Source organism: Alexandromys fortis, unplaced genomic scaffold, assembly GCF_014885135.2.
Source record: "Alexandromys fortis isolate MF-2015 unplaced genomic scaffold, M_Fortis_MF-2015_v1.1 scaffold_14, whole genome shotgun sequence".
Classification (NCBI taxonomy): Eukaryota; Metazoa; Chordata; class Mammalia; order Rodentia; family Cricetidae; genus Alexandromys; species Alexandromys fortis.
Genome location: NW_026067910.1, coordinates 507974 through 531494, shown reverse-complemented (window position 1 = coordinate 531494; position 23521 = coordinate 507974). Strand labels below are relative to the sequence as shown.

General features: G+C 43.5%; 1 protein-coding gene and 1 non-coding gene across 2 annotated transcripts; both read right to left on the bottom strand.

The window, feature by feature from the left end:
• Positions 1 to 577: 577 nt before the first annotated feature.
• On the bottom strand, positions 578 to 23263 carry Rpf2 (ribosome production factor 2 homolog). Its single transcript, XM_050138075.1, has 10 exons — positions 21798 to 23263; positions 18849 to 18981; positions 17869 to 17906; positions 14920 to 14959; positions 13204 to 13285; positions 11773 to 11849; positions 9937 to 10036; positions 4909 to 5011; positions 1840 to 1984; positions 578 to 1010 (listed from the first exon to the last, which is right to left on the bottom strand). The coding sequence occupies exons 1-10, from the start codon at positions 21947 to 21949 to the stop codon at positions 828 to 830; spliced, it is 1053 nt and encodes a 350-aa protein (XP_049994032.1). The 5' UTR covers positions 21950 to 23263; the 3' UTR covers positions 578 to 827.
• On the bottom strand, positions 20343 to 20472 carry LOC126499159 (small nucleolar RNA SNORA3/SNORA45 family). Its single transcript, XR_007591010.1, has one exon. It is a non-coding gene; the product is annotated as a small nucleolar RNA SNORA3/SNORA45 family (small nucleolar RNA).
• Positions 23264 to 23521: the final 258 nt, after the last annotated feature.

Here is a 23521-nt window from a genome sequence, read left to right as displayed (position 1 = left end):
TGGCTTCCTAAGAATATACCACACTACACCAGCAGAGAATTTCCAGTCCCTAACACCCCAGCCTCCTCCTCTGTTTGGGAGAAGCCTGATCACTCATCAATGTGTAAACCCTCTCAGGAAAGTCTTCTCCCCTTAAAGCTCTGCCCATGTGCTCGCTCTGACTTCACCTCACTTCTTCTGTCACCCAAGTTACTGTCCACAGGGGTGGTGGCCCCTCATTCTCAAACAACAACCAAAGGAAAGAATTTGGGGAGGGACAGACTGTCACAGCAGGCACAGGTGAAAACCTGCTCTAAACTGTAGTGTGTAACAGACTGGGCCAGCAGGGTGGCCCAGTGGGTAAGGGCACTTACCTAATGTAGAGCCTGACAAACTGACTGAGTTCAGTCCCCACGGGCTAACCGACTCCACAGTTGTCTTCTCACCATACCCACACTGAGACATGCACGCGCACACATTCCCTGTCTTCTCACCATACCCACACTGTGACATGCATGCACAGGCACACACATTCATTAAAAAATAAAAAACAAATAGAAAAGTTGGGATGAATATGATCCAAACACATACAACTTCAAATTTTTTAAAAATTTAAGTAATAAGTTATGTTACAGAAATATACAATATGCTAGGTATGGTGGTACATGCCTGTAATTGCTGCTCTTGGGAGACTGAGGCTAGCCTGGGCTACAATATTAGATCTCATCATACCACTATGCCTCTAAAAACCTACAAAGAAACAACAAATTCCTATGAAAAAAACAGACTCAAATCGAACAGTTCTCTTTAGTAAACAACCACAAGAAAGTGGTCACTATCAGTTGGTTTCAATCATTTTTCTTAATTCTCTTTGATTTTTTCCCCTCGTCGTCTGTCCCCATCTCTGCAGGTCGCTTCTTCAACCCCTTCATTTTCCTGGTCTGTAGTTTGCTTAGGTCTTGCTTCTGCATATGAATCCTTCCAAAAGTTGTACCAAAAGTATCCTGAGAGATATTCTTTCTCTTCTTTGGCTATAAAATAAGAGAAATACACACACACATACATATGTAATTTTTCAGTGCCCTTTTATTTACTACACAACTTGTAAAAATCTAGTACACAATTCCCATTGTGAAGACTCCAGATGACACAAAGGACACAGCCTTACACAACTGTCCTCTCTAGGGACCATGGGACTTCTTTAAAACGCAAGTTCTCACTCAGCTCCAGTCACTGCCATCTGGTAAAATGTCAGGTCATCTGCCATGTCCCCAGAAGGCTGAGTTACCAGTTCAGTCTGTACTAGTGTTCCCCAGTTATGCTCTCTACCTGGTGTGTACCATTTATTTTACTGCTGTTTGTGTGTGTGTGTGTGCAGGAGCTCATGGAGGCCACGAGAGGATGTCACAGGGGTGAGCGTATGGTGGAGCCATCCTTCTAGCCACACTAGTTGTTTTGGAAATTAATGAAAACGAAGTTGGGCCTGGCAGTGCATGCTTGCATTCCAGCACTGAAGGTCTGAGACGGAAGAATCCCGAGTTCAAGGCCAGACTAGACATCAAGTCAATACACGTTTAACAAGTATACTGCTCTAGAAAGACAGCTCTCAACCTGTCTTCACAATGTCTACACTGCTCTGGCTCCTTGGAAAATGGAGGTCCTGGCTACAAGAACACTGTCAGCCACACCAGCCCCCTGGCTTCTGCAGCTCTTCTACCTTCATATCTTGACAGGGTTTTTTTCCTTTCTAGCTCGGAGCCTAACTTTTTATCTCCTTTATTCATTTTTCCATCTCTTTAACAGAATGGCCACAGATCCTTCCTGGCAGGAGAGGAATACAGGAATAAACAGGTGGTTTACCTTGAGAGCTTTGGGCATTTTCATAGACAATTTATAAAGGTCATCTGATGCTAAGTGTGTCCTCCTCAGAACGAGGTCCAGCGACGGTCCCATCTCCTCCAGCTCAATTCGTGGGGTTCTGCAGCCAGATTTCTTCAACAGCAGCCTTTAGGAATAGGGGAGATACTGCTTTGCTTATGTTTTAAAGTCCTCTCTGAAAAACCTCTGCTGAATGGGGTGTGTAGTTTCAAATAGTGACAGGAATGGGGAAGAGGCCAAGCCTCTTCTTAGATACTTTTGGCATTCATACCAAGTATATTTTTTGGCTAGTTTTTAAAAATCAGAAATGAAAGGACGCAATATTGCTGAGAAACAACAAGTATGAAAATTATTTTCAAAGCCGGGCGGTGGTGGCGCACGCCTTTAATCCTAGCACTCTGGAGGCAGAGGCAGGCAGATTGCTGTGAGTTCAGGGCCAGCCTGGTCTACAAGAACTAGTTCTAGGACAGGCTCCAAAGTTAGAGAAACCCTGTCTCAAAAAACTTAAAAAAAGAAAGAAAAAAGAAAAAGAAAAGAAAAATTAAAATAATTCAGTGACAGAACACATGAATGTTCTAAGTTGTAACTAGACTTTTGAAACAGTATGTTTAGTGGACATGGTGGTGTACACCTTTAATCCCAGTACTTGGAGGCAGAAGCAGGTGGATCTCTGTGAGTTTGAGCCCAGCCTGATCTACATAGTAAATTCCAGGACAGCCATAGCTACATAGTGAGACCCTATTTCAGGAGAAAAAGAAGAAAAAAGAAACAGTATGTTGAAAAGATGAACAAATTCCCACCTCCAGCATTATTAAGTTAAATCAACCCATTCAAAATTGACTTCCCTGCAGTTCATTGACTCCGTAGCTTGTAGTAAACCTAAAACTCCCAGTAAATAAATTCTTAGGTCCACAACTGGCTTCACTCCCCGCTGTCTTATGAGTGTCGGCCTAAGAAGAGCTGAAAGACCTGAAGTATAACCCTAGCACTTGGAATGGAGGCAGGAGGACCAGTTAGAGGCCATTCTGATATGCAGTGATTTCAGGACTGCCTGGGCTATGTGAAGCCCTGCCTCAAAAAAAAAAAAAAATAAAAAAAATCTGAACATTACATTTAGCAACCACATTTTATTTGTGTGTGTGTTTTTTAATTAATTTATTTATTATGTATACAATATTCTGTCTGTATGCCTGAAGGCCAGAAGAGGGCGCCAGATCTCTTTACAGATGGTTGTGAGCCACCATGTGGTTGCTGGGAATTGAACTCAGGACCTTTGGAAGAGCAGGCAATGCTCTTAACCACTGAGCCATCTCTCCAGCCCCTAGCAACCACATTTTAGAGCAGCTATGTCCCCACAGGTAAAGAGGCGTGAGGGAAAAGGGACGGAAGGGAGATATGAACTGATTAGCACTGCAAGTCAACAGACGACATGGGTAATGAGAAGGAACAGAACAATTACGGAAGGCTCAAGAGAGCAAACAGGAAGCTGGCATGTGTGTGCTGATGCCTACTAGCAGAACTCTGGGTCCTAAGTACACCTGGAGATAGCCAACAGAGTGTGCATGCATGGGAGGCACAAGTACTGCTCACAGCAAGAATCACACAGACATCAAGCAATCACCCACACTCAATTAAATGAGACAACAGTCTGTGACGCAGAAAGACCAGAAGGGTCAACAACAAAGCGCTATAGTAACAGAGGGATAGAATGAGTCAGGTATGGGGCTCACACCTCTAACCCCAGGACAGGAAGTAGAGGCAGACAGATCTGTGCTCAAGGGCAGCCTGGTCTACAGAGTTCCAAGACAGCCAGAGCAACACAGAGAAACCTTGTCTCACCTTCCCTGAAAAGAGGAAAATGAATGCTAGGCATGCTGACATGTGTCTGCCATCCCAGCCTAGGAAATAAAAGTTTATATTGGGTCCTGATTTTGAAATTAAAACACTGTACTGTGAATGACTGGCAGGCTAACCCTAAAAGTGACTTCAGCAATCCACCTGCCTCTGCCTTCCTAAGGCTGGATTAGAGGGGTGCTGCCACAACGTACAGTTCACCCTTGCTCTGAAGTCTGGTTTATGTGCGTGTATGCACGGATACACACACACACATGTGGAGGAGGCCAGAGGTGTCGTCCACAGTGGAAGAGAGAAGAGCAGAGGGACCGAGGCCAAGAGGAAAGCAGCTGCTAAGGGGACTGATCCCATCTAGCTTGTCCCTCCATAAACCTTTATATCGCCGGGCACAAAAAGACTGATAGGCAAGAAGAGGTAAATACTTAAGTTTCATCTGGACATTCTATTTTTTTTTTTTTTTAAAGTAAAAAAGGGATGCTAACCCTAACTTGGAATAATTTTAGCATGGCAGTATCTCATCAGTAAAACAAGAATCTGGCCGCGACAGGCTCCAAAGCTACACAGAGAAACCCTGTTTCAAAAAAAAAAATTTTTTTTTTCCCAAAAAAAAATTCAAGACAATCTGGCTGGGAGTAGTGGTTCTGGCCTGTAATGCCAGCACCTAAAAAGTCAAGGCAGGAGAACTCCAAATCTGAGGCCTACCTGGGCTACACAATGAGTTCAAGGCCAGTCTAAAGCTACATCAAGAGATATTGTTTCAAAAACTCAAACCAAACAACAAAACAATCTGCTTGCTGGAATCTACACTCATATTAATATTACACTGGGGTTATGGCAGAAACCTACACGAGAGAGGAAATTAACGCAGCAGTCAATGGTACTTCCTACACACTTGATGCTGGAACTTTCAAATCTAGGATGTCTGGCTTGACTGTGGCTTGTTGCTCTAAATCCCGTCAAGGACAGTGAGACAGCACAGAAATCTAGGAAGGGCGATTACTAAATATGCCAGGTGCATAACAGATGATCAGGGACCCTGGAAAGTGAGTTTCTCAGAGCAGTTGGATGGGAGGTCAGGGCACAGCTCCTGCCGCTACCTTCTGCAAATCCTGCAGACACACTGGGCAGGAACCAACTCTGAGCTAGAATACAATGTGATCCCAGAGGGCTTTGAAAACCACCGGAAAACGCACTTACTTATAGCTTCGAAAGTAAACCTTCCCGTTCAGTGCCGTGAAGTGCAGAACATACTCTAATCCGGCCAGTCGGACGTTTGACACTGTTGGGCCTCTGAAGAAATCTGAAAGCACATGTTCAGTTGTTAAGAAAGAGAACTATTTCAAAATTCAGTTACAGGGGCTGGAGAGATGGCTCAGTGGTTACGAGCACTGGCTACTCTTCCAAAGGACCCTATGGCAGCTCACAACTGTCTGAAACTCCAGTTCCAGGGGACCTGACACCCTCACACAGACATACATGTAGGCAAAACACCAATGCACATAAAATAAAAATAAATCATTAAAAAAAATTCAGTTACAAAGTGCTATCTTTTTAGCAACTCTGTGTGTGCGTGTGTGTGTATTTGCAGGGATTTGTGGGGACACAGACAAATGTTCACTGAGGCTAGAGAGCAATCTCCAGGGTTGCTCCCCAGAACAGAGTTTCCCTGGAGTAGACTTTGGTAACTAGGCTAGGCTGGCCGTCTGTCTCTACTTCCCCAGCTCTGGGACTATGACCAAACTCAAGCATGTAGCTGGTGTAGAAGGAGCTGCGGGCCTGCTTTTAGTCCTGCCCGGCTCCCACACGGCTAGCTTTACACCTGAAATAACAACACACAAATTGCATTCTTTTAAACACTGCTTGGCCCATTAGCTCCAGCCTCTTCTTGGATAATTCTCACATCTTGCTTAACCCATTTCTAATAATCTGTGTAGCACCACGAAGTGGTGGCTTACCAGGAAAGATGCAGCATGTCTGACCTGGTGGCTGGCTCCATGGCATCTGCCCAGAGAGGAGAGGCATGGTGTTTCCTAACTTCCCTTCTTCCCAGCATTCTGTTCTGTTTACTCCACCTACCTATGTTCTGAGCTATCAGGCCAAGCAGTTTCTTTATTAATTAACCAATGAAAGCAACAGATAGACAAATGACCTTCCCACATCAAACTGGCCCTTGCACTATTTCTCCAGCTTACTTCAGTTTGTTTTGAGACATGTTGACAGATAGAAACATCAGTCTGGCCTCAAACTCCTCACTATGACGATGACTCTAAACTCTATAAACCCCTGACTCTACCTACTGAGTTCAGAAAGTATTCACCAAAATACACTTATTCTTTGTTTACTATCTTCTTTATATACTAGAAACAGTCACATAAAAAAAAAAAAACAAACAGCCATAAAAATTCGGACAGACAGAACCTAAATACTGGTATTGTTTCCTGTGTTTCCCAGGTAGGTAAGTGGCACTGTGAGTAGGTACGCTTGCTATGCAAGCCTGGAGACCCAAGTTCAATTCCCAGGACCCAGGTAAACGTGGAAGGAGCAGTCAAGTCCACAACGTTTTCCTTTACCTCCACACACATGCACACCCACTACACATCATATACACAGTAATAAATTTTGTTTTTTGTCAGGTGGTGGCGGCTCACACTTTTAATCCCAGCACTCAGGAGGTTGAGGCAGGCAAATCTCTCTTCGAGGCCAGCCTGGTCTACAGAGCGAGTTCCAGGACTGACTCCATAGCTATTGAGAAACCCTGTCTCAAGAAACAAAAGCAAAAACAAACAAAAGCCAAAAATGAAAAAAAAAATTGTTTTTCAAAAAAAGCAACTGTATAGGTTGGAATATAATCTGATAACAGAAGGCACGCCTGGCATATATAAAGTCCTGGGTTCATCCCAGTAGGTTCACTGTAGAGACCAGAAAAGAACTCTGCAGGAGACAGTCCTGTATTAGCCTTTCCTGTCACAAGGTTCGTAAGCACACACCCTAAGGTTACATCACACAGTGTGAATGTGGTGTTCACACACGGAGGAGGTCGGGGATGACACTCTCCCAAGTACAGGGCTGCTGTTGCTGTATTTCATTTGGACACATAAGACCAAGCAGTGGCCTGGCTTCCCCGTCAACAACATTCCTCTTCCACCTTTCTACTTCTGTCCCGAATTTCTTTCCCCTTCCCAGTCACTGCATTGTGTAGTCTTTCATGCCATCTAGTGGAAGTACAAGATATGAGACAGGGTTTATGAAGTCTAGTGAGCCCTCGTGTGGTGGCACACGTTTATAATTCTGTGTAATAAAAGAACTGCTGCACACTGGTACCAGCTTACAATACAAAGCCCATTTCAAAAAGAGACCCAGATGCATGCACACAAGAAAAGGAGCCCAGTAGCAGTACACACTTTTAATCCCTGCACTCAGGAGGCAGAGGCAGGCTGATCTCCTAGTTCCTAGTCTACAGAGTGAGTTGCAGGAGTCAGGATGGTTACACAGAGAAACCCTGTCTCAAAAGGAAGGAAGGGAAGGGAGGGGTGGGGAGCGGGAGAGAGGGAAGGAAAGAGAAAAGAGAGAAAAGACACAAAGCCACACATGACAGAACGCTATAGTCCCAAACTCAAAAGACTGAGCAGAAGACCACAGGCTAGTTTGAAGCCAACTTGAGAGACACAGCAAGACCCTTCTCAAAACTACTCTTGAGCTGGGAGTGGTGACTGTACCTGCATCTCAGCATCTGGAAGGCTGAGACATGAGTACTGCTGAAAGGGCAAGGCCAGCCTGGGTTTCATACTGAGACTCAGGCTACTTTGAGGTACAGAGTGAGATCTTGTCTCAAATAACCAAAGAGCGCTAATGTGATGGATGGTTCAGTGGGAGGGGTACTTGCTGTACAAGCCTAGAGACGTGGTTTCCATCTCTAGGACCTAGTAATGATGGAAAGAGAGAATCCAAACCACAAAGTTGTCCTCTGACCTCGCCATGTGCTCTGAGACATGTTGTGGGAGGCCTCTTGTTTGTTTCCCCACCGCCCTGACTCAATTACTTAGAAAATATATTATTTGTAGTAGTGTTTGGCCAATAGCTTAAGTGTATTGCTAGCTAGCTCTTACATCTGGAATTAACCCATTTCCATTATTTTATATTTTACCACAGGGCTTGTGGCCTACCGCCAAGGTTCCAACTGACAGCTGGAGTCTTTCCCCTCTGGTGGCTACATGGTATCTCCTTGACTCCGCCTTCTTTCTCCCAGCATTCAGTTTAGTCGCCACCCCCAGCTCTACTCTGCCCTATCACAGGCCAATGCAGATTCTTTATTCATTAACCAATAAAAACACATATACAGAAGGACTTCCTACATCTGAGGCACACACACACACACACACAGAAAAACGAAAAAAATCTTAAAGTCTGGGGTTGGTGTGGGGTGGCACATTTGTTTAGAAGTCATAAGGCTCTGGGATTCAATATTCAGCACAACAATAAAAAATAATAGCAATAGTCATTAACTGAGAAGTTCTAAAAATTACGATCCCAGTAAAACGAGTACAATCACTAGGAAATATGAAAGCTTTTTGTTCTCAACATGTCTATCATAAATATCCTTTGCTGACCTTAGATTTTTAAAGTCAAGTATACAATTTATATGCCACCAACTTTTCAAGTGACCTAGGGCAAAGAACCACATTTTTAAAATGTGGTGGCGGACACCTTTAATCCCAGCACTTGGGAGGTAGAAGTAGGTAGATCTCTGTGAGTTTGAGGCCAGCCTGGTCTACAAGAGCTAGCTCCAGAACAGCTAGGACTCTATCTTGAAAGAAATCCTATCTTGAAAAACAAAAGCAAAAACAAATTCCCTCACCCCAAATAATACAGGTTATTGTCACTGCTGACAGTTGCCCACCAGAACTAGATAAAACATCACTGCTGAAGACACCACACACTTTGGTTGCAGGACACAAAGAAATCAAGATACGGAAGCTTTCTCCCTGGCTTGCTATGCATGATGCTGTGTAGAACTGATGTCCACAGTCTTAACTCAATGTGGTCCTCACACGTTACACTACTGATTCACCAAGCAAGATGCACTCACTGATGCAACAGTGGCAGACTGTTGTGAGCATAATAAAAGCCTGTGGCTGGGGCGGTCACATGCCCTAGTGGAGGTTCAACTGCAGATGTTTAGCTACTGGACATGCTATTACTGTCATACTGCCTTCTACGTATTTATGTGTACGCCCACAGATCAGTGCTGCTCTCAGTTTGTCAGAGGAGCATCTTTTTGTGGAGGAGAGCAATTACTGCAGACTCGTAACTGGTCAAAGCAATCAAAGTAAACAACTGTTGGACGCTCAGCTTTAAATAAGATATCTGAGGCTCAGGGAAGTGAAGAAGTGGACAGACAGACTGAAGACGCTGGAAGGGGAGGAGTGCTGTGGAACTCACATGACATGACATGATTGCTGATCTCTGAACAGTTATCAGCTGTGGTTCCTGCAAAGGTGCCATCCCTGGGCACGTGGTTTGGGGTTGTATAAAAAAGCAGGCTGAGGGGGCTGGAGAGATGGCTCAGTGGTTAAGAGCATTGCCTGCTCTTCCAGAGGACCCGGGTTCAATTCCCAGCACCCACATGACAGCTCACAACTGTATGTAATTCCAGTTCCAGGGGACCCAACACCCACGGCAAAATACCAATGCACATAAATAAAAATAAATAATAAATTTTAAAAAAGAAAACAAGGGGAAAAAAAGAAAGCAGGCTGAGCAAGCTGTGGAGAGGAAGCCAGCAAGAGGCATTCCTCCATGGCTTCTTCTGCTTCAGTCCCCGCCTTGTCTTCTCAGTGGACACAGAATATGTAAGACACACATACCCTTTCCTCCCCCAGATGCTTTTGCTGGTGTTTTATCATAAGAGACATAGCTAAGACATGGGGAAGGGGCTAATGAGGTCCCAAACCACCTTACAGAACTATAGGCAGTGAATCGTTGCTGGGGAAAAGGAGAGATTTCTTTAGGGGTGACTTGCCTGTGTCCCTGGAAACCTCCAGCACCACACCCTCTGCTGAGGAAAGCAGCTCTTATTAAGCTCAGTGAGACAAGAAGACTGGAGCATGAAGATAGGAGAGTTGTACAGTTCAGAGAAGGGAACAATGTCAACAGCGTAATCTTACAGAAGAGGAAGGTTTCAAAGGCAGCTGTAAGGTCAATGAGATGAGTTCCATTAATTCTTACCAATAAGAAGATTTTTTAATCTTCTATAGTCTTCTGTTACATCAAAATCATCACCAGCGAAAATCAACAGGGGTTTTGTTCCCTCAGGGCACTTACTAGTCTATGAGATTTAAAAAAATAAAAAAAGCACCATAATTAAATAACTTCCAAAATCTAAAAATTTATATAATAATTTTTAAGATAGTCAATACCTGTTAAAATAATCTCAACATTTTTACACATACATTCTGACTTATTGTTGCTACAACCACAATTGAGGATCCAGAAAAATCACTTTTATGATAAATCACAACTGTCACTTAAATGGCAAGACATGCCTTAACCCACAGGTCCAATCTGAGGTCACTGTTCTACTCTGAACCTAAGGAAGCTGGAGTTATTGACTATAAGGGAGCTTGCAAAAACCTTTTTTCAAAGCCACAGGAGAAGGATATTTAGTTTAGTTACTCTACTGAAGCTTCAAGGTCTGTCCCTTTTTTAGAGAACTGAAGAAGCGAGAAATATGTCCATTTACCGTAATTTAACCATACGACAAGCCTCAAGTCCCACTAGCTCAGTTGGACAGAGTGGAGCATGCCTCTAATCCCAGTGCTTCTGCAGCATGAAAGCAGGAAGATCAGAAACTCAAGCTCAGCCTTGTTACACAGCAAGTCTGATGCCAGCCTGGGTTATTTAAAATTCTGTATCAAATACACAAAACCCACTAAATCATACAACCTTCATTATAAACAATATTCCTTCTCTCTAAGCTCCTAAACTCTAATCTTGGCTTTTACCTAAAATATGCATGACTCTAAGGTTAAACCCCTTTGTGTTCCAATCACCAAATCTAAATGGAAAACTAAGCCTGGTGTGGTGGCGAATGCCTTTAATCCCAGCACTGGAGTAGCAGAGGCAGGTCAAGCTCTGAGTTCAAGACCAACCCGGTCTACATAGGGAGTTGTGGGTCAGCCAAAGCACATAGTGAGCCCTGTCTCAAACACAAACAAAGACCCCACCAGAAAGCAGGATCTGCCTTAACTCAGACCTCTAAGATTCAAGTGAGACAATGCGGCGGATGGGTCAATATGAAGTGAGAGCTCCTGCCTTTCTCGGGATGTCCTGGCCACACTTTACTACTCTGTTTCAAAATCCCATTCAAACAAAGTAGCAACTGCAGATTCCCATATTCAATAATTCCATAGCTGAGACAGAATAATACAGGGGCAGCCAGAGCTTTATGGTTGTAGAACAGTGCTCAACTGGAAAACTTCGGATTGTCTTTAAATGTTGTTATCACTTAGGAAAGATGGCATTTACACCATAGGCCTAACCAGAACTGGGCACTACTCTCTGAAGTTTAGCTGCTATAAAATCCACATGTATTGTTTGTTATAAATATATTCCTCTTTTGTTGGTCTCATTCTGCAGACCAGGCTTGGTCTTTAAAATACAGAGAGATCTACCTGCCTCTGCTACGTGAGTGCTGGGACTAAAGGTGTGCGCCACCACCAACCAGCCTACACTTCTTTATTCCTTTTTAAAATAAAGGTAAAATTGTATTTCTGCATGAGGCTCTTTTTCTATAAAACTCTATCAATACCAGTATTGGCCAAGAGCATTATTAAAATGCTATTTAGTTTGTTTTGGTTTTTTTTTTGTTTTGTTTTGGTTTTGGTTTTTCGAGACAGGGTTTTTCTGTGTAGCTTTGGAGCCTGTCCTGGAACTAACTCTTGTAGACAAGGTTGGCCTTTAACTCAGAGATCCGCCTGTCTCTGCCTCCGAGTGCTGGGATTAAAGGCGTTTGCCACCACCGCCCGGCCAAAATGCTATTTAGTTTTAAGATCGGTATCTTACCTTAATATCCTTTAGAGAGACAAATTTCTCAATACCCAGTTCAATCATATCCAGCACATGGTAGTCATACATTCGACCTAGAAGGAAATGCATTTTAAGCACATAGATTCCCCAAGTAGCCACCTTATATCACCGATATGCACCAAATGATCTGTGTCTTCTCTGTATCTCCAAACTCACACACTCCCTTCTTAAATCTCGCCATGTACTTAGTTGTGTGGTTAGGATATTAGTCACGGAAAACTCTCTACTCTCACGTCAAGCCCTGCTCCCTTACTTTAGGGACTAAATGGGGAGCTGGGTGTGGCAGTGAGCACTTACAACCTCAGCCCTGGGGAGGCAAGACGATGGAGCTCAAGACCAACCTGGACTACAGAAGTCACAGGCTGGCCTGGGGAAAAAGAGAAAGACTCTATTAAAACATAATTACATAAAATAGAAACAGGTACAGTTCAGCATGCATCAGGCATGGGATGAAACCTTAACAATAACATCCATTCAATATATATATGAAAAAAGGTTGTCTTTGGCTGAACATGTTCGATAGAAACATATAGTTTCTATGATCAGGGCTGGAGAGATGGCTCAGTGGGTAATAACACTCCCTGCTCTTCCCGAGGATTTGAGTTTGGTTCCCAGCACCCATGTCACGACTATCTGTAACTCCATGCAGTTTACCTATACACAAAAACACACACAGAATAAACAGATAAACAGTGCACCAGAAACCCACACTTCCTGCTTAAAAGCCAGAGCTGCTTTCCAAAGATGTTTGCAATGGGGTTCTAAGACTACTCACCAAGAACTACTTCTCATTCTTTCTTGCTTCCCTGGGCTAGAAGGTCATACTGATGTCACTGGTGGACAAAAAAGTTTCCAAACCTAGCCTTCAAAAGGCTGGGTAAGGACTCCACCACTGAGGTAGACTCTAGTCCAAAGAAACATATCCAGTGTCACAAGGTTACAGCAGCAACAGAAACTATCCTCTTTCTCTGTCTTTCTGTCTTTCTGTCTTTCTGTCTTTCTGTCTTTCTGTCTTTCTTTCTTTCTTTCTTTCTTTCTTTCTTTCTTTTTCTTGGTTTTGGCTTTTCGAGACAAGGTTTCTCTGTAGCTTTGGAGCCTGTCCTAGAACTAGTTCTTGTAGACCAGGGTCTTTGAACTCACAGAGATCCACCGGCCTCTGCCTCCTGGGTACTGGGATTAAAAGCATGCATCACCACCGCCCAGCATGAACTACTCTTGAGCTGACTGTAAATCCTGAAAACATGAGTCAACTGAGTCATGGAGCTGACTCTATGAGTGAAAACATTAGAGTAGTGGGTGTCACAAGCCACTAATTCCAGCGCTCAGAGGCAGGAGAAGCTCTCTAAATTCTTGGTCGGTCAGAGGTATATAGTAAGACCATGTCTCAAAATAGAATACAATACTCACCTATTACTAGATTATTCGGCCTCTTCTTATTATGGGAGCCAAACATGAATAAAGAACAATCTGACTTCTTTGAGAAGAATTCCTAGTAAGAGAAAAAAAGAAAACCATTCAAAGATCTTAGCCTGGCCTGCTGTGGTGGTTCATAAATTTGGAAGGCTGAGACAGAAGCACTGCTGTAAATTCCAGCCAGTCAGAGCTACATAGCAAGAGGCTCTACTGTAGAATATTATTTTAAGAAGTGTTACATTGTTTATGGTGTGGAACATTTGTTTTAATGATGCAAAGATGTGTTGTACTCTTTTTGTTACATTTGTTTAACTCTGTAAAGTTGTGTTACTTTGCCCGTCTAAACCACCTGATGGTCTAATAAAGAGCTAACAGCAATAGTGAGGCAGGAAAAGGATAGGCGGGGCTGGCAGGAAGAAAGAATAAAGAGAAAGAAAAATCTGGGAGGAGAGGAAGGAACAAGATAGAACAAAGAAAGAAGGGCATGGGGGTCAGCCACCCATCAAGTCACAGAGTAAGAAGGAAAGAAAGCTATACAGAATAGAAACAGATAAAAGCCCAGAAGCAAAAGACAGAAGAGATAATTTAAGAAAAGCTGGCGCAGGTGGATCTCTTGTGAGTTCGAGGCCAGCCTGGTCTCCAAAGCTACAAGTGCCAGGACAAGCTCCACGGCTACATAGAAAAACATTGTCTCAGAGGGAAAAAAAAAGTGTTCTGTAATAAAGTCTCCAAAAGGAGTGATATGGCATGTCTTTAAGGGCAGTACTCTTATTAAAAATACCCTCTGTAGCCGGGTGGTGGTGGCGCACGCCTTTAATCCCAGCACTGGGGAGGCAGAGTCAGGTGGATCTCTGTGAGTTTGAGACCAGCCTGGTCTACAAGAGCTAGTTCCAGGACAGGCTCCAAAACCACAGAGAAACCCTGTCTCAAAAAACCAAAAAAAAAAAAAAAAAAAACAACTCTGTATTTTTTTTCTTTTTATATCAAAGTCATTATAATTCTCATAAAATTCTTCTCTGTTGGGGGCTGGAGAGATGGCTCAGTGGTTAAGAGCACTGGCTGCTCTTCCAAAGGTCCTGAGTTCAATTCCCAGCAACCACATGGTGGCTCACAACCATCTGTAATGAGATCTGATACCCTCTTCTGATCAGCAGGCCTACATGTAGGCAGAACACTGTATACATAATAAATAAATCTCTTTTTTTTTTTTAAAAAAGAGGGGGGGGCTGGAGAGATGGCTCAGTGGTTAAGAGCACTGGCTGCTCTTCCAAAGGTCATGAGTTCAATTCCCAGCAACCACATGGTGGCTCACAACCATCTGTAATGAGGTCTGGTGCCCTCTTCTGGCCTGCAGACATACATGCTGACAGAATATTGTATACATAATAAATAAATAAAATATTAAAAAAAAAGAAATAAATCTTTAAAAAAAGAAAAAAAAGGAATAATCTTATAGTCTGGATACCAAAACTGTTATACATAGGACTTCTAATTTAAAAAGGAAAAGATAACATTAGGAGTACAGCATGAGTTAGTCTGAAGTCAGTTTTTCACAGTTCTGTCCTGTTACTTCTGATGCTGGGAATGGCACCCAGGGCCTCAGGCATGCTAGGCAAGGATGAGCCAGTACCATTACCACTTACTCCCCAGCCACACACCCAGTCCTACCCATATGAGCTCTCCTTTATTAAAGAAGATTCTTGTACTTACCAGTGACGTCTGATCCTCAAATGGTCTTGTAATATTTTTCCTAAGAATATTTAAAAGAATGATTCCAGTTTTAATAATGTTAATAAGTACATTCAGTTAAATGATATAATGAATAAAAAGTAATTATATACTCAAATGATTAAGAGAGTACGACACAGTGGGACGAATCTTTAATTCCACTATTTGGAAAGTACAAGTAGGTAGATATCTATGAGTTCCAGACAAGCCAGGGTTGCATAGTGAGACCTAATCCCAAAACACACCACCCAAAAGTAGGGTGAGAAAGCCTGGAGAGGTGGCTCAGTAGTTAAGAACACTGGGTACTGTTTCAGAGAACCCACCTGGTGGCTCACAACCATTTGTAACTCCAGGCCCAGGACCTCCAATGGCAATTGGCACACACATGGTGCAGGCATGTACACAGACAAAACACCCCAAAACATAATTAAAACAAAAGGACAAAAAATGCAAACAATCACTTTTAGTCCCAGCACCCGGGAGACAGAAGCAGGCAGATCTCTGAATTTGATGTCAATCTGGTCTACAAAGAAAGTTCCAAGACAGCAAGCACTAAATAGAGAAATCCCATCACAAAAACAAAAACAAAAAACAAACAAAAAAAAAAGATTATCCTAAGTATTGGGCTAGAACAACAGCTCAGCAGTTAAGGGTGCTTACGGTTCTTATAGAGTATCCAAGTTCAGTCCCAGAAACCCCATCAGGCAGCTCACCTCATCTCTGTGAGATCTGATGCTTTTTGGCCCGGGCAGGCCTTCATATGCACATGGGCAAACACACACACACATACACACACTCTTATTTTAAGAGGGAGCAGAATGGGGGCTGGAGAGATGGCTCAGAGGTTAGGAGCACTTGCTACTCTTCCAGAAGACCCAAGTTCAATTCCCAGCACCCACATGCAGCTCACAAACATCTGTAACTCCAGTTCCAGGGGATGTGACACCTTGCACACCAATGCACAGAAAATAAAGTTAAATAAATTACATAAAAAGTATGAAAACAGAGGGAGCAGAATGTACAAAGGGATAGCTCAGAGAGGGCCTGTCTAGCACACACAGGGCCTTGGATCTCATCTCTAGCACTCCCCACAGAAGGCAAAGATTCTGAAACACACAGAAGCTTAAAAAAGCAAAAAAGGCAGAAAAGCACTGCTGAAACTGAGTGAGCTAAGTGGACAATGGTGTGAAATCCGTATGACTACAACTGGGCAGCACTTGGGAAGCAGAAGGATCAGGAGTTAGAGGGCAGCCAGGCTATATGCAACCTTGTCTCAAAAACCACAACAACCCTAAAACCAAAACCAAACAAGTATCATCAGTCAAAGAAGGCAGACTATATACAGAAAGAATACTGGAAAACAGTGATCTGCTGAGTCATCTCTCCTGTTTAACTTTTCTTTAAAATTTTTCTTATTAAAGGGTCATTGTGTGCTATGAGACCAGACTTTACCGGGATACAATAACAATACTATATTATAACCTTCAAGAGTGTACTGAACCCACACTGAGTTAAGTAACTTAAAAATAAAGGGATAGACAACCTTTTTCTTCAGAATTCCAAGCAGAAAAGAGACCATAGAGCACCACAACCATCCTGACTGTACACACAGACAGGACATTAGAGCACCACAACCATCCTGACTGTACACACAGATACTATGGAAGGATGGGTAACAGCTAAATTTCCAGAAAGAGAGGAGCCAGAGTCCTCAGAATTTGTGAGTTTAGCATCCACAGACTCATATGATTGCACATAGGAAATGTTGGGGTGGCTATGGGCTGCATCTGCACTGGACATACGAAGACTTCTGTTTCTTAGATTTATTCCTAAACATTACAGCCAGCTGTGCATCCATTATTCACACAGTAATATAGAGACAACTGAGGGTATACAGAGAACCGTGCATAGGTTATGAGACAACCGTGCCATTTCACACCCAGGACTGGAATATCCACGGATTGTATATTCCAGGGAAGTCACAGATCCACTTCCCAAGAAATTACAAGGAATGACTATATTTGCATAGTTTCAAAGTAAACATTTACTAGCTACAAAGGGAAAAATAGTAACTTTATGAAGAAACTGGAGACAAAGCCACCAAAGACTTTCACAAATTAAAGACAAAGGGTGGGGCCAGCAAGATGGCTCAATGAGTAAGCATCTGCCTGGAGAGCCCAGGAGCCTGAGTTCAATCTTCAGAGCCTACAGAAAGGCGGAAGGAGAACCAAGTCCACAGGAAGTCCTCTGCACCTGCACCATGGGACGTAGACCCCCCCCCCCCACACACACACACGCATCATACACACAACAGAAGATGCCTGGGGACCGATGATATTTAGCCCTGAGTGGCAGAGCACTTGCCTAGCATGGGTTCAATCCCTAATATTGCCAAGGAGGAAAAAGAAAATCAAGACTAGGGAAACAACTAAAAGCAATGTGGAAACTAAAAACTGAGTCAAGTAAATAAATCAATAATGCACTTCAAATTAACACAGTAATGCCAATTCCCCACTTAGAATAACTGCACTATAATAATTCAAGATGTAACACTGGAGGACCTAGATAAAGGACATACAGGAATTCTAGTAATGCTTACAACTTTCCTATGCATATGTAATTATTTCAAAATAAAGTGTGTACATATTACAGTTATGCAAGAATATGCTGAGCCAGGCATGGTGGTGCACGCCTTTAATTCCAGCACTTGGGAGGCAAGGGCAGGAGAACTCTGGAGGCCAGCCTGGTTGAGTTCCAGGCCAGCCAAGGCTGTTACACAGGGAAACCCTGTCTCAAAAAACACAAGAACAAGAATAAGAACAAGAAGAAGCATTCAGTACAAATACTAACATTTTTTTCTTCCAAATCTTGTGTAAACAATTCTTACTTTTACAGCTAAACAAAGTGAGTAATAATAATAAACCAACTTACTTTTTATAGAGAACTCCATATGGTTTCTTCAGTGCATACTGTAAAACATAATTTTAAACTCTCTCACAAAAACATTCAAAAAGCAGAGTCATGGCGATCTTCCTGCTTCAGTCACTCAAATATTGGAATTATACTCGGGGGCCATCACATCAGCTGTTTCCAATTCAGGGGTGAGGGCAGGACCTCACCATGTAGCCTGGGCTGCCCTGGCTGCCAATCTGCCTCTGCCTCCCGAGTTCTGGGTTTACAGGCATGTGCCGCCATGTTTAATAAAACATTTGATGATTCTCAGCCAAGTGTTTCCCTGTCCCACTGTAGTGAACACTGTCACCTTCTTCTGACAACCAAGAATGACCATCAGGTAATACTCTGTAATATGGCACTGCTCTTAGACCTTATTCATTGTGCAGGGTCACTGGGAAGTGGCAAGACTCAAATAAATAAAAATCCGCTCAGAGACTAGTCTTTAAGTACCCTTGCAAGTACACTCACAAGATAAAGTTTCCAATTTCAGCGTCTCTATTTACCCCTCCCAATTCAGCTCTTCTTTAAGGCTGGATCTTAAGACATCACAATTCCACCACATTTGGCCCAACTCAGGATGCTCAAAAGTTTCTAAAAAGTCCAACCTTACTTTAAAAGAATATTTAAAGCCAGGATGCAATACATAGTAAGACCCCGTGTTTTGTTGTTTTGGTTTTTGGTTTTTTGGAGACAGGGTTTCTCTGTGTATCCCTGGCTATCCTTGAACTCACGCTGCAAACCAGGCTGGGATTGAAGATGTGTGCCACCAAGCACAGCTTCTTTTTTTAAAAAGCAAGATAACAGGGCTAGAAAGAGGATTCCTCTTCCAGAGAGTTCCCAGCATATCCAGGAGGCTCACAGCCATCATAGCCCCAGCTACAGGCGCTCCAAGGCCTCTGGCCTCCATGGGCACCCAAGCAGATACGCAGCACTGGAGATGCTAAGTTTCTACCTACCACGTCTCTGAGAACTTGCGTCACAGTTGCGTTTGCATTTCCTCCTTTAATCAGCATGGCATTCTTAATGTTTTCATTGAGCTTTGGTTCTCTCTTCTCAAGGAATCTCTTAGCCCTTTTGGTTTTAGGTTTTCTGTTCAAAAAGCAAAATTCATAACAATTTATACATTTTCCTCATATGACACAACTACAACTTGACTGATAACCTAAAAAAAAAAAATCAACAGACAGCATACATCTATCAAGTAATATCATTAAATAACAACATAAAAACCCTCACCTTTTCAGGGAGATATTAGCAAAGGTACTTGATAATGATATTACTGATAAATACATGTGTTTTATTAGTTTTTGGTTCCTTACAAAAACTTTTTGATATTTCCACATTGTTTTAGTACTTCTTTTTTTCTAAACCTCTTCTTATTAAACACCGAGGGCTTCTGGGGCTGAGAGATTAAGTTAAGAGCACCTGCTACTCCTACTGAGGATCAGGTTTGGTTCTCAGCACCCACATGGAGGCTCACAACTGACTGCAACTCCTTATTCTCTTCTGGCTTCTGTGCACATGGCACACATAAAGCTAACACTCACATATACATAAATAAAAGTAAATTTTAAAAGCTAAAATGTCTCAAGTGAACAGTTATTTTTAACTTATTATGTTTCTTCATGGTGGCTTAAGCCTATCATTATAGCTCTTAACTAATCAGGCAGCTAGGACTAGAAAAGCAACATGCCCAAGGTCCACTGTGTGTGTGCAGGCCAATGTTAAAATGAACTAGCTATAAGAACCCATCCACAACCCCCATTACCAGAAAAACAACAACAACAAACCTAGCCAGGCAGTGGAGGCACATGCCTTTAATCCCAGCACTTGGGAGGCAGAGGCAGGTGGATCTCAGTTGAGTTCAGGCCAGCCTGGTCTACAGAGCAAGTTGTGAAAGACAGGACTGTTACACAGAGAAACCCTGACTCAAAAACAAAACAAAACAAAAAACCGTAATTTGTTATTGCATTTTTATGGTGGGGCAGCAATAGGTTGTTATTATACATTTCTTTTTTTTTTTTTTTTTTTTTTTGAAATGTTAGCATTTAATTGGCCTCCCTGAGTGGCTTCAAGCCACCAGAACACAGGCACCTCCAACACCGCTTCTGCCTGGTCTGCTCACTGACCAGCGTCCACAGTTTATCCAGGGTGACATTCGGGCAGAAGCTCTGGTTCCTCTTTAAGTGGTAATGCCTCATACCACCTTTCCCAAAGTGACCTGGATGACCGGGAAGGGGAGGCAAGCGCCTTCAGGGCCTCCCTCCCCGTAAGCTCATCTTTGAGGTTCTCTCTTCCTAGTGCAATGTTAATTTTCACCGTCATTAACTCTGACACAGCATAAAACAGAAACACACTTAACTAGCTCTTCACTAGCACCCCTTTCAAGAGGACCCCTAAACGCCATCCTCTAATGGCTGGACAAAAGCCAACCTAACTTCCATTCTTATGCATGTCACTAACCTGGTGACTGACCGTGCCAGAAAGTCCACAGCCAGTGAATAAGGTCAGCAGTTATTCTTCGAGGACTCTAGCACACTAAGGCAATGATCAATACCTGAGCGTGACTCTAGCCTCGGATATTATACATTTCTGCTTAAAAGAAAGCATTCAACTCTGCCTCCTCTATGGTAAACACGGTACTTTTCAAACAGTTTTCTGTCATCTGTTAACAAAATGTCTCCTCTCTTAATTAAATATAACTCTCATCTTCCAGTCTTGGGACAGGGAGGGAGGGAAAAGAAAAATAATATATAGTCGGGCGGTGGTGGTGCACACCTTTAATCCCAGCACTCAGAGGCAGAGGCAGGCGGATCTCTGTGAGTTGGAGGCCGGCCTGGTCTACAAGAGCTAGTTCCAGGACAGGTTCCAAAGCTACATAGAAACCCTGTCTCAAAAAAACAAAAAGAAAAACAATATATATACACTGTAGTTTCCCACATAGAACTAAGAAATTCTCCTTCAATGAAATGCCACGGGTTAAACCAAGTAGTCAGTCATTTACTGGTCGCTCAAAATGGATTTTTATTGAATCAAACACACTGTGTTTATACAGCAATAACGGCTCGTGTTTTGTTTTGATTTTTTTAAATCTCGCTAACTAGTAATCAACCAGTAAACTGCACCTTACCCCATTAGCGAGGCATAGCGGGTGCAAAAAAATTCTACTGACCAAAAAGAAACTGTCGCGTACACGGCACATTTACTCAAAAAGCAAAAAACCGAGCCAGGTGGAGGCAGAGCACGACTTTTATTTATCCCAGCACTCAGTAGGAAAGGGCCGGCGTGATCTACAGAGCGAATGCCAGGATAACCAGGACTACAGAGAAACCCTTTATCGAAAACCCCCGGGGAGGGGGGCGGCGGAAAACTCCAACGTCCAGTGCTCTAACATACGGGAACCCAATAATTAGTTTGAGCAAACGTAACCATCCCTCAGTGACAAGCAGAAGCATACAAATTTAGACGGAAAAGAAAAAAAGCTCTGTACTTGTTATGGCAAACACTTCCAAGACTACCACGACAGCTATTTTACAGGGTGCGCTGAATTCAAGAGTTTTAAAGGTTCAGTTACAGAACTTTGAGGCCGGCTTGTGACCTGGTTCTGTCAGATTCCGAGCCTGTAATCTTAACTCGGTCCACCGCCTTTCTCACACTTTACAATCCACCCGTGGCGGGGCCGTAAGCCCTGGGCTCTGGCCACGGCTGTGGTCCTCGCTCCACCCCACAGCTCGCAGTCAGCCTGCAAGGCTTCTCCAGCAGACCCGGGCGGGAGGATCGGCCAGCTCCTTCCCTCCAGTCAGGAAAGCGCAAAAACGGGGAGAGACCACGGCAGAGGCAACAGCCCAGCCGCGGGAGACTCTCCACCCCTCCTCCCCACGCCATCGCGCACCACACACACTTACAGAACTTTATCCAAAGCGTCCATCGCTACCGGACCCCGAGCTAACACACGTGTTCCGCGTACTTCCGCGAAGCCGCCGCTAGCGCCGGAAGAGGCGGTACCGGAAACACGAAACACGACTTCCTTAGCTCCGCCGACCTCGGTGGCGGCCATGGTGGGAGGGCATAGCGTTCTGTTCCCTTGGTTACGGAATGTTTTGGTTGTTTTCTGAAAAGCAAACGCTTTAAGTGATTTGGTGTGGAGCCGAGTTTGGGGGAACCAAGTGTTCGCCTTCAGAGAAATAACCAGAATTCTAGAAAGGTTGGAGGCATGGTACTCAGATAATTACAAAAAACACTGGCATGAAAATGACATCATTGGCTTAACTGCGAGATCAGTTGCGGCCGGTTAATTACCCAGTTGCTTTCTACAAAAAAAAAAAAAAAAAAAAAGATTTACGGAGAATACTGCTGATTGTGATTTCCCCTCAACTTTTAAATTTTAGTCATAATTTGCATAGTTATATAAAATGCACCCTTTAATGTGATGTGTACAGTTTAGTGGTTTAGGGTGCATTCACAAAGCGGGTGAACCCCGCACAGCCTTGTAAAACTAATTCTGGAGTCCAGGAAGAGGCAAGGCAGGATTGAAAGTTGAAGTCCAGCCGGGCGGTGATGGCGCACGCCTTTAATCCCAGCACTCGGGTGGCAGAGGCAGGCGGATCTCTGTGAGTGCGAGGCCAGTCTGGTCTACAAAGGGAGTTCCAGGACAGGCTCCAAAGCTACAGAGAAACCCTGTCTTGAAAAACTATACCTCTAGTCAAGGGGCCATTTTTTAATCATAATATTGATAGTATCATACTTGACATTCCATTAGCATCTTCAAGTATTGAAAGGGAAACTCAAGATCAGCAGGGCATGGTGGCAATTCTTGAATTCCAGCACTCAGGAGACAGAAGCAGGTACTCCCTGTTGGTCCGTCAGGATTACATCATGAGACCCAAACTCAAACGAAACCCAAAACCACCTCAAGGTCTTTTTACCAGGGAAAGGTTTTGTTGACCCTCTAACTCATAGTGGTCTAGGGCAGCATCGGCTTTCCAAATCCAACCTACTGTCTTGTTGCTTCTGCCCTTCATAATGTCTATGTGCAAGATGACTTTAAAATACAAGGACACTCGCTACCGTCACAAAGCTGGGCCGGGTAATGGTGGCGCACGCCTTTAATCCCAGCACTTGGGAGGCAGAGGCAGGTGGATCTCTGAGTTCAAGACCAGCCTGGTCTACAAGAGCTAGTTCCAGGACAGGCTCCAAACACTACAGAGAAACCCTGTCTCAAAAAAAAGAAAAAAAAAAAGCTGGAAAATTTAGGCCTAGCCTGGGTTACATAGCAAAACTTTGTCTCAGGAAACCAAAAGGAGGGTGGGGATGGGGGAGAATGACAAGTGATGGTTCAGCAGTTAAAGAGGACTTACTGCTCCTGGAGAGCACTGGGCTTCAGTTCCCAGCACCCACATGGCTCATGACCATCTCCGACTCCAGTTCCAAGAAACCCAAATTGCTCTTCTGGAGTCTTCGGGCCCCAGGTCAGAAAGATTGTGGTGAACACACAAACACACTCACACATACACATCAATATTTTAAAGGGGTTGTATGTATACAGATGGCTGTGACATGGTCCACAGGAAAAGCATCTGCTGTGCTAGCCTGATGACCTGGCTTTGATTTCCAGAACCCACAGACAGGT

Bases quoted from the DNA above. Each gene is read 5' to 3' on its own strand.
- Rpf2 (XM_050138075.1), bottom strand. From the start codon at position 21,949: ATGGCCGCCACCGAGGTCGGCGGAGCTAAGGAAGTCGTGTTTCGTGTT. The intron at 14,960-17,868 runs GTAAGTTGGTTT...AAATATTCTTAG, and splicing joins TATGGAGTTCTCTATAAAAA to GAAAAATATTACAAGACCAT. The intron at 5,012-9,936 runs GTAAGAATTAAT...ATGTGCTTTCAG, and splicing joins ATTAAAAAATCTTCTTATTG to ATTTCTTCAGAGGCCCAACA.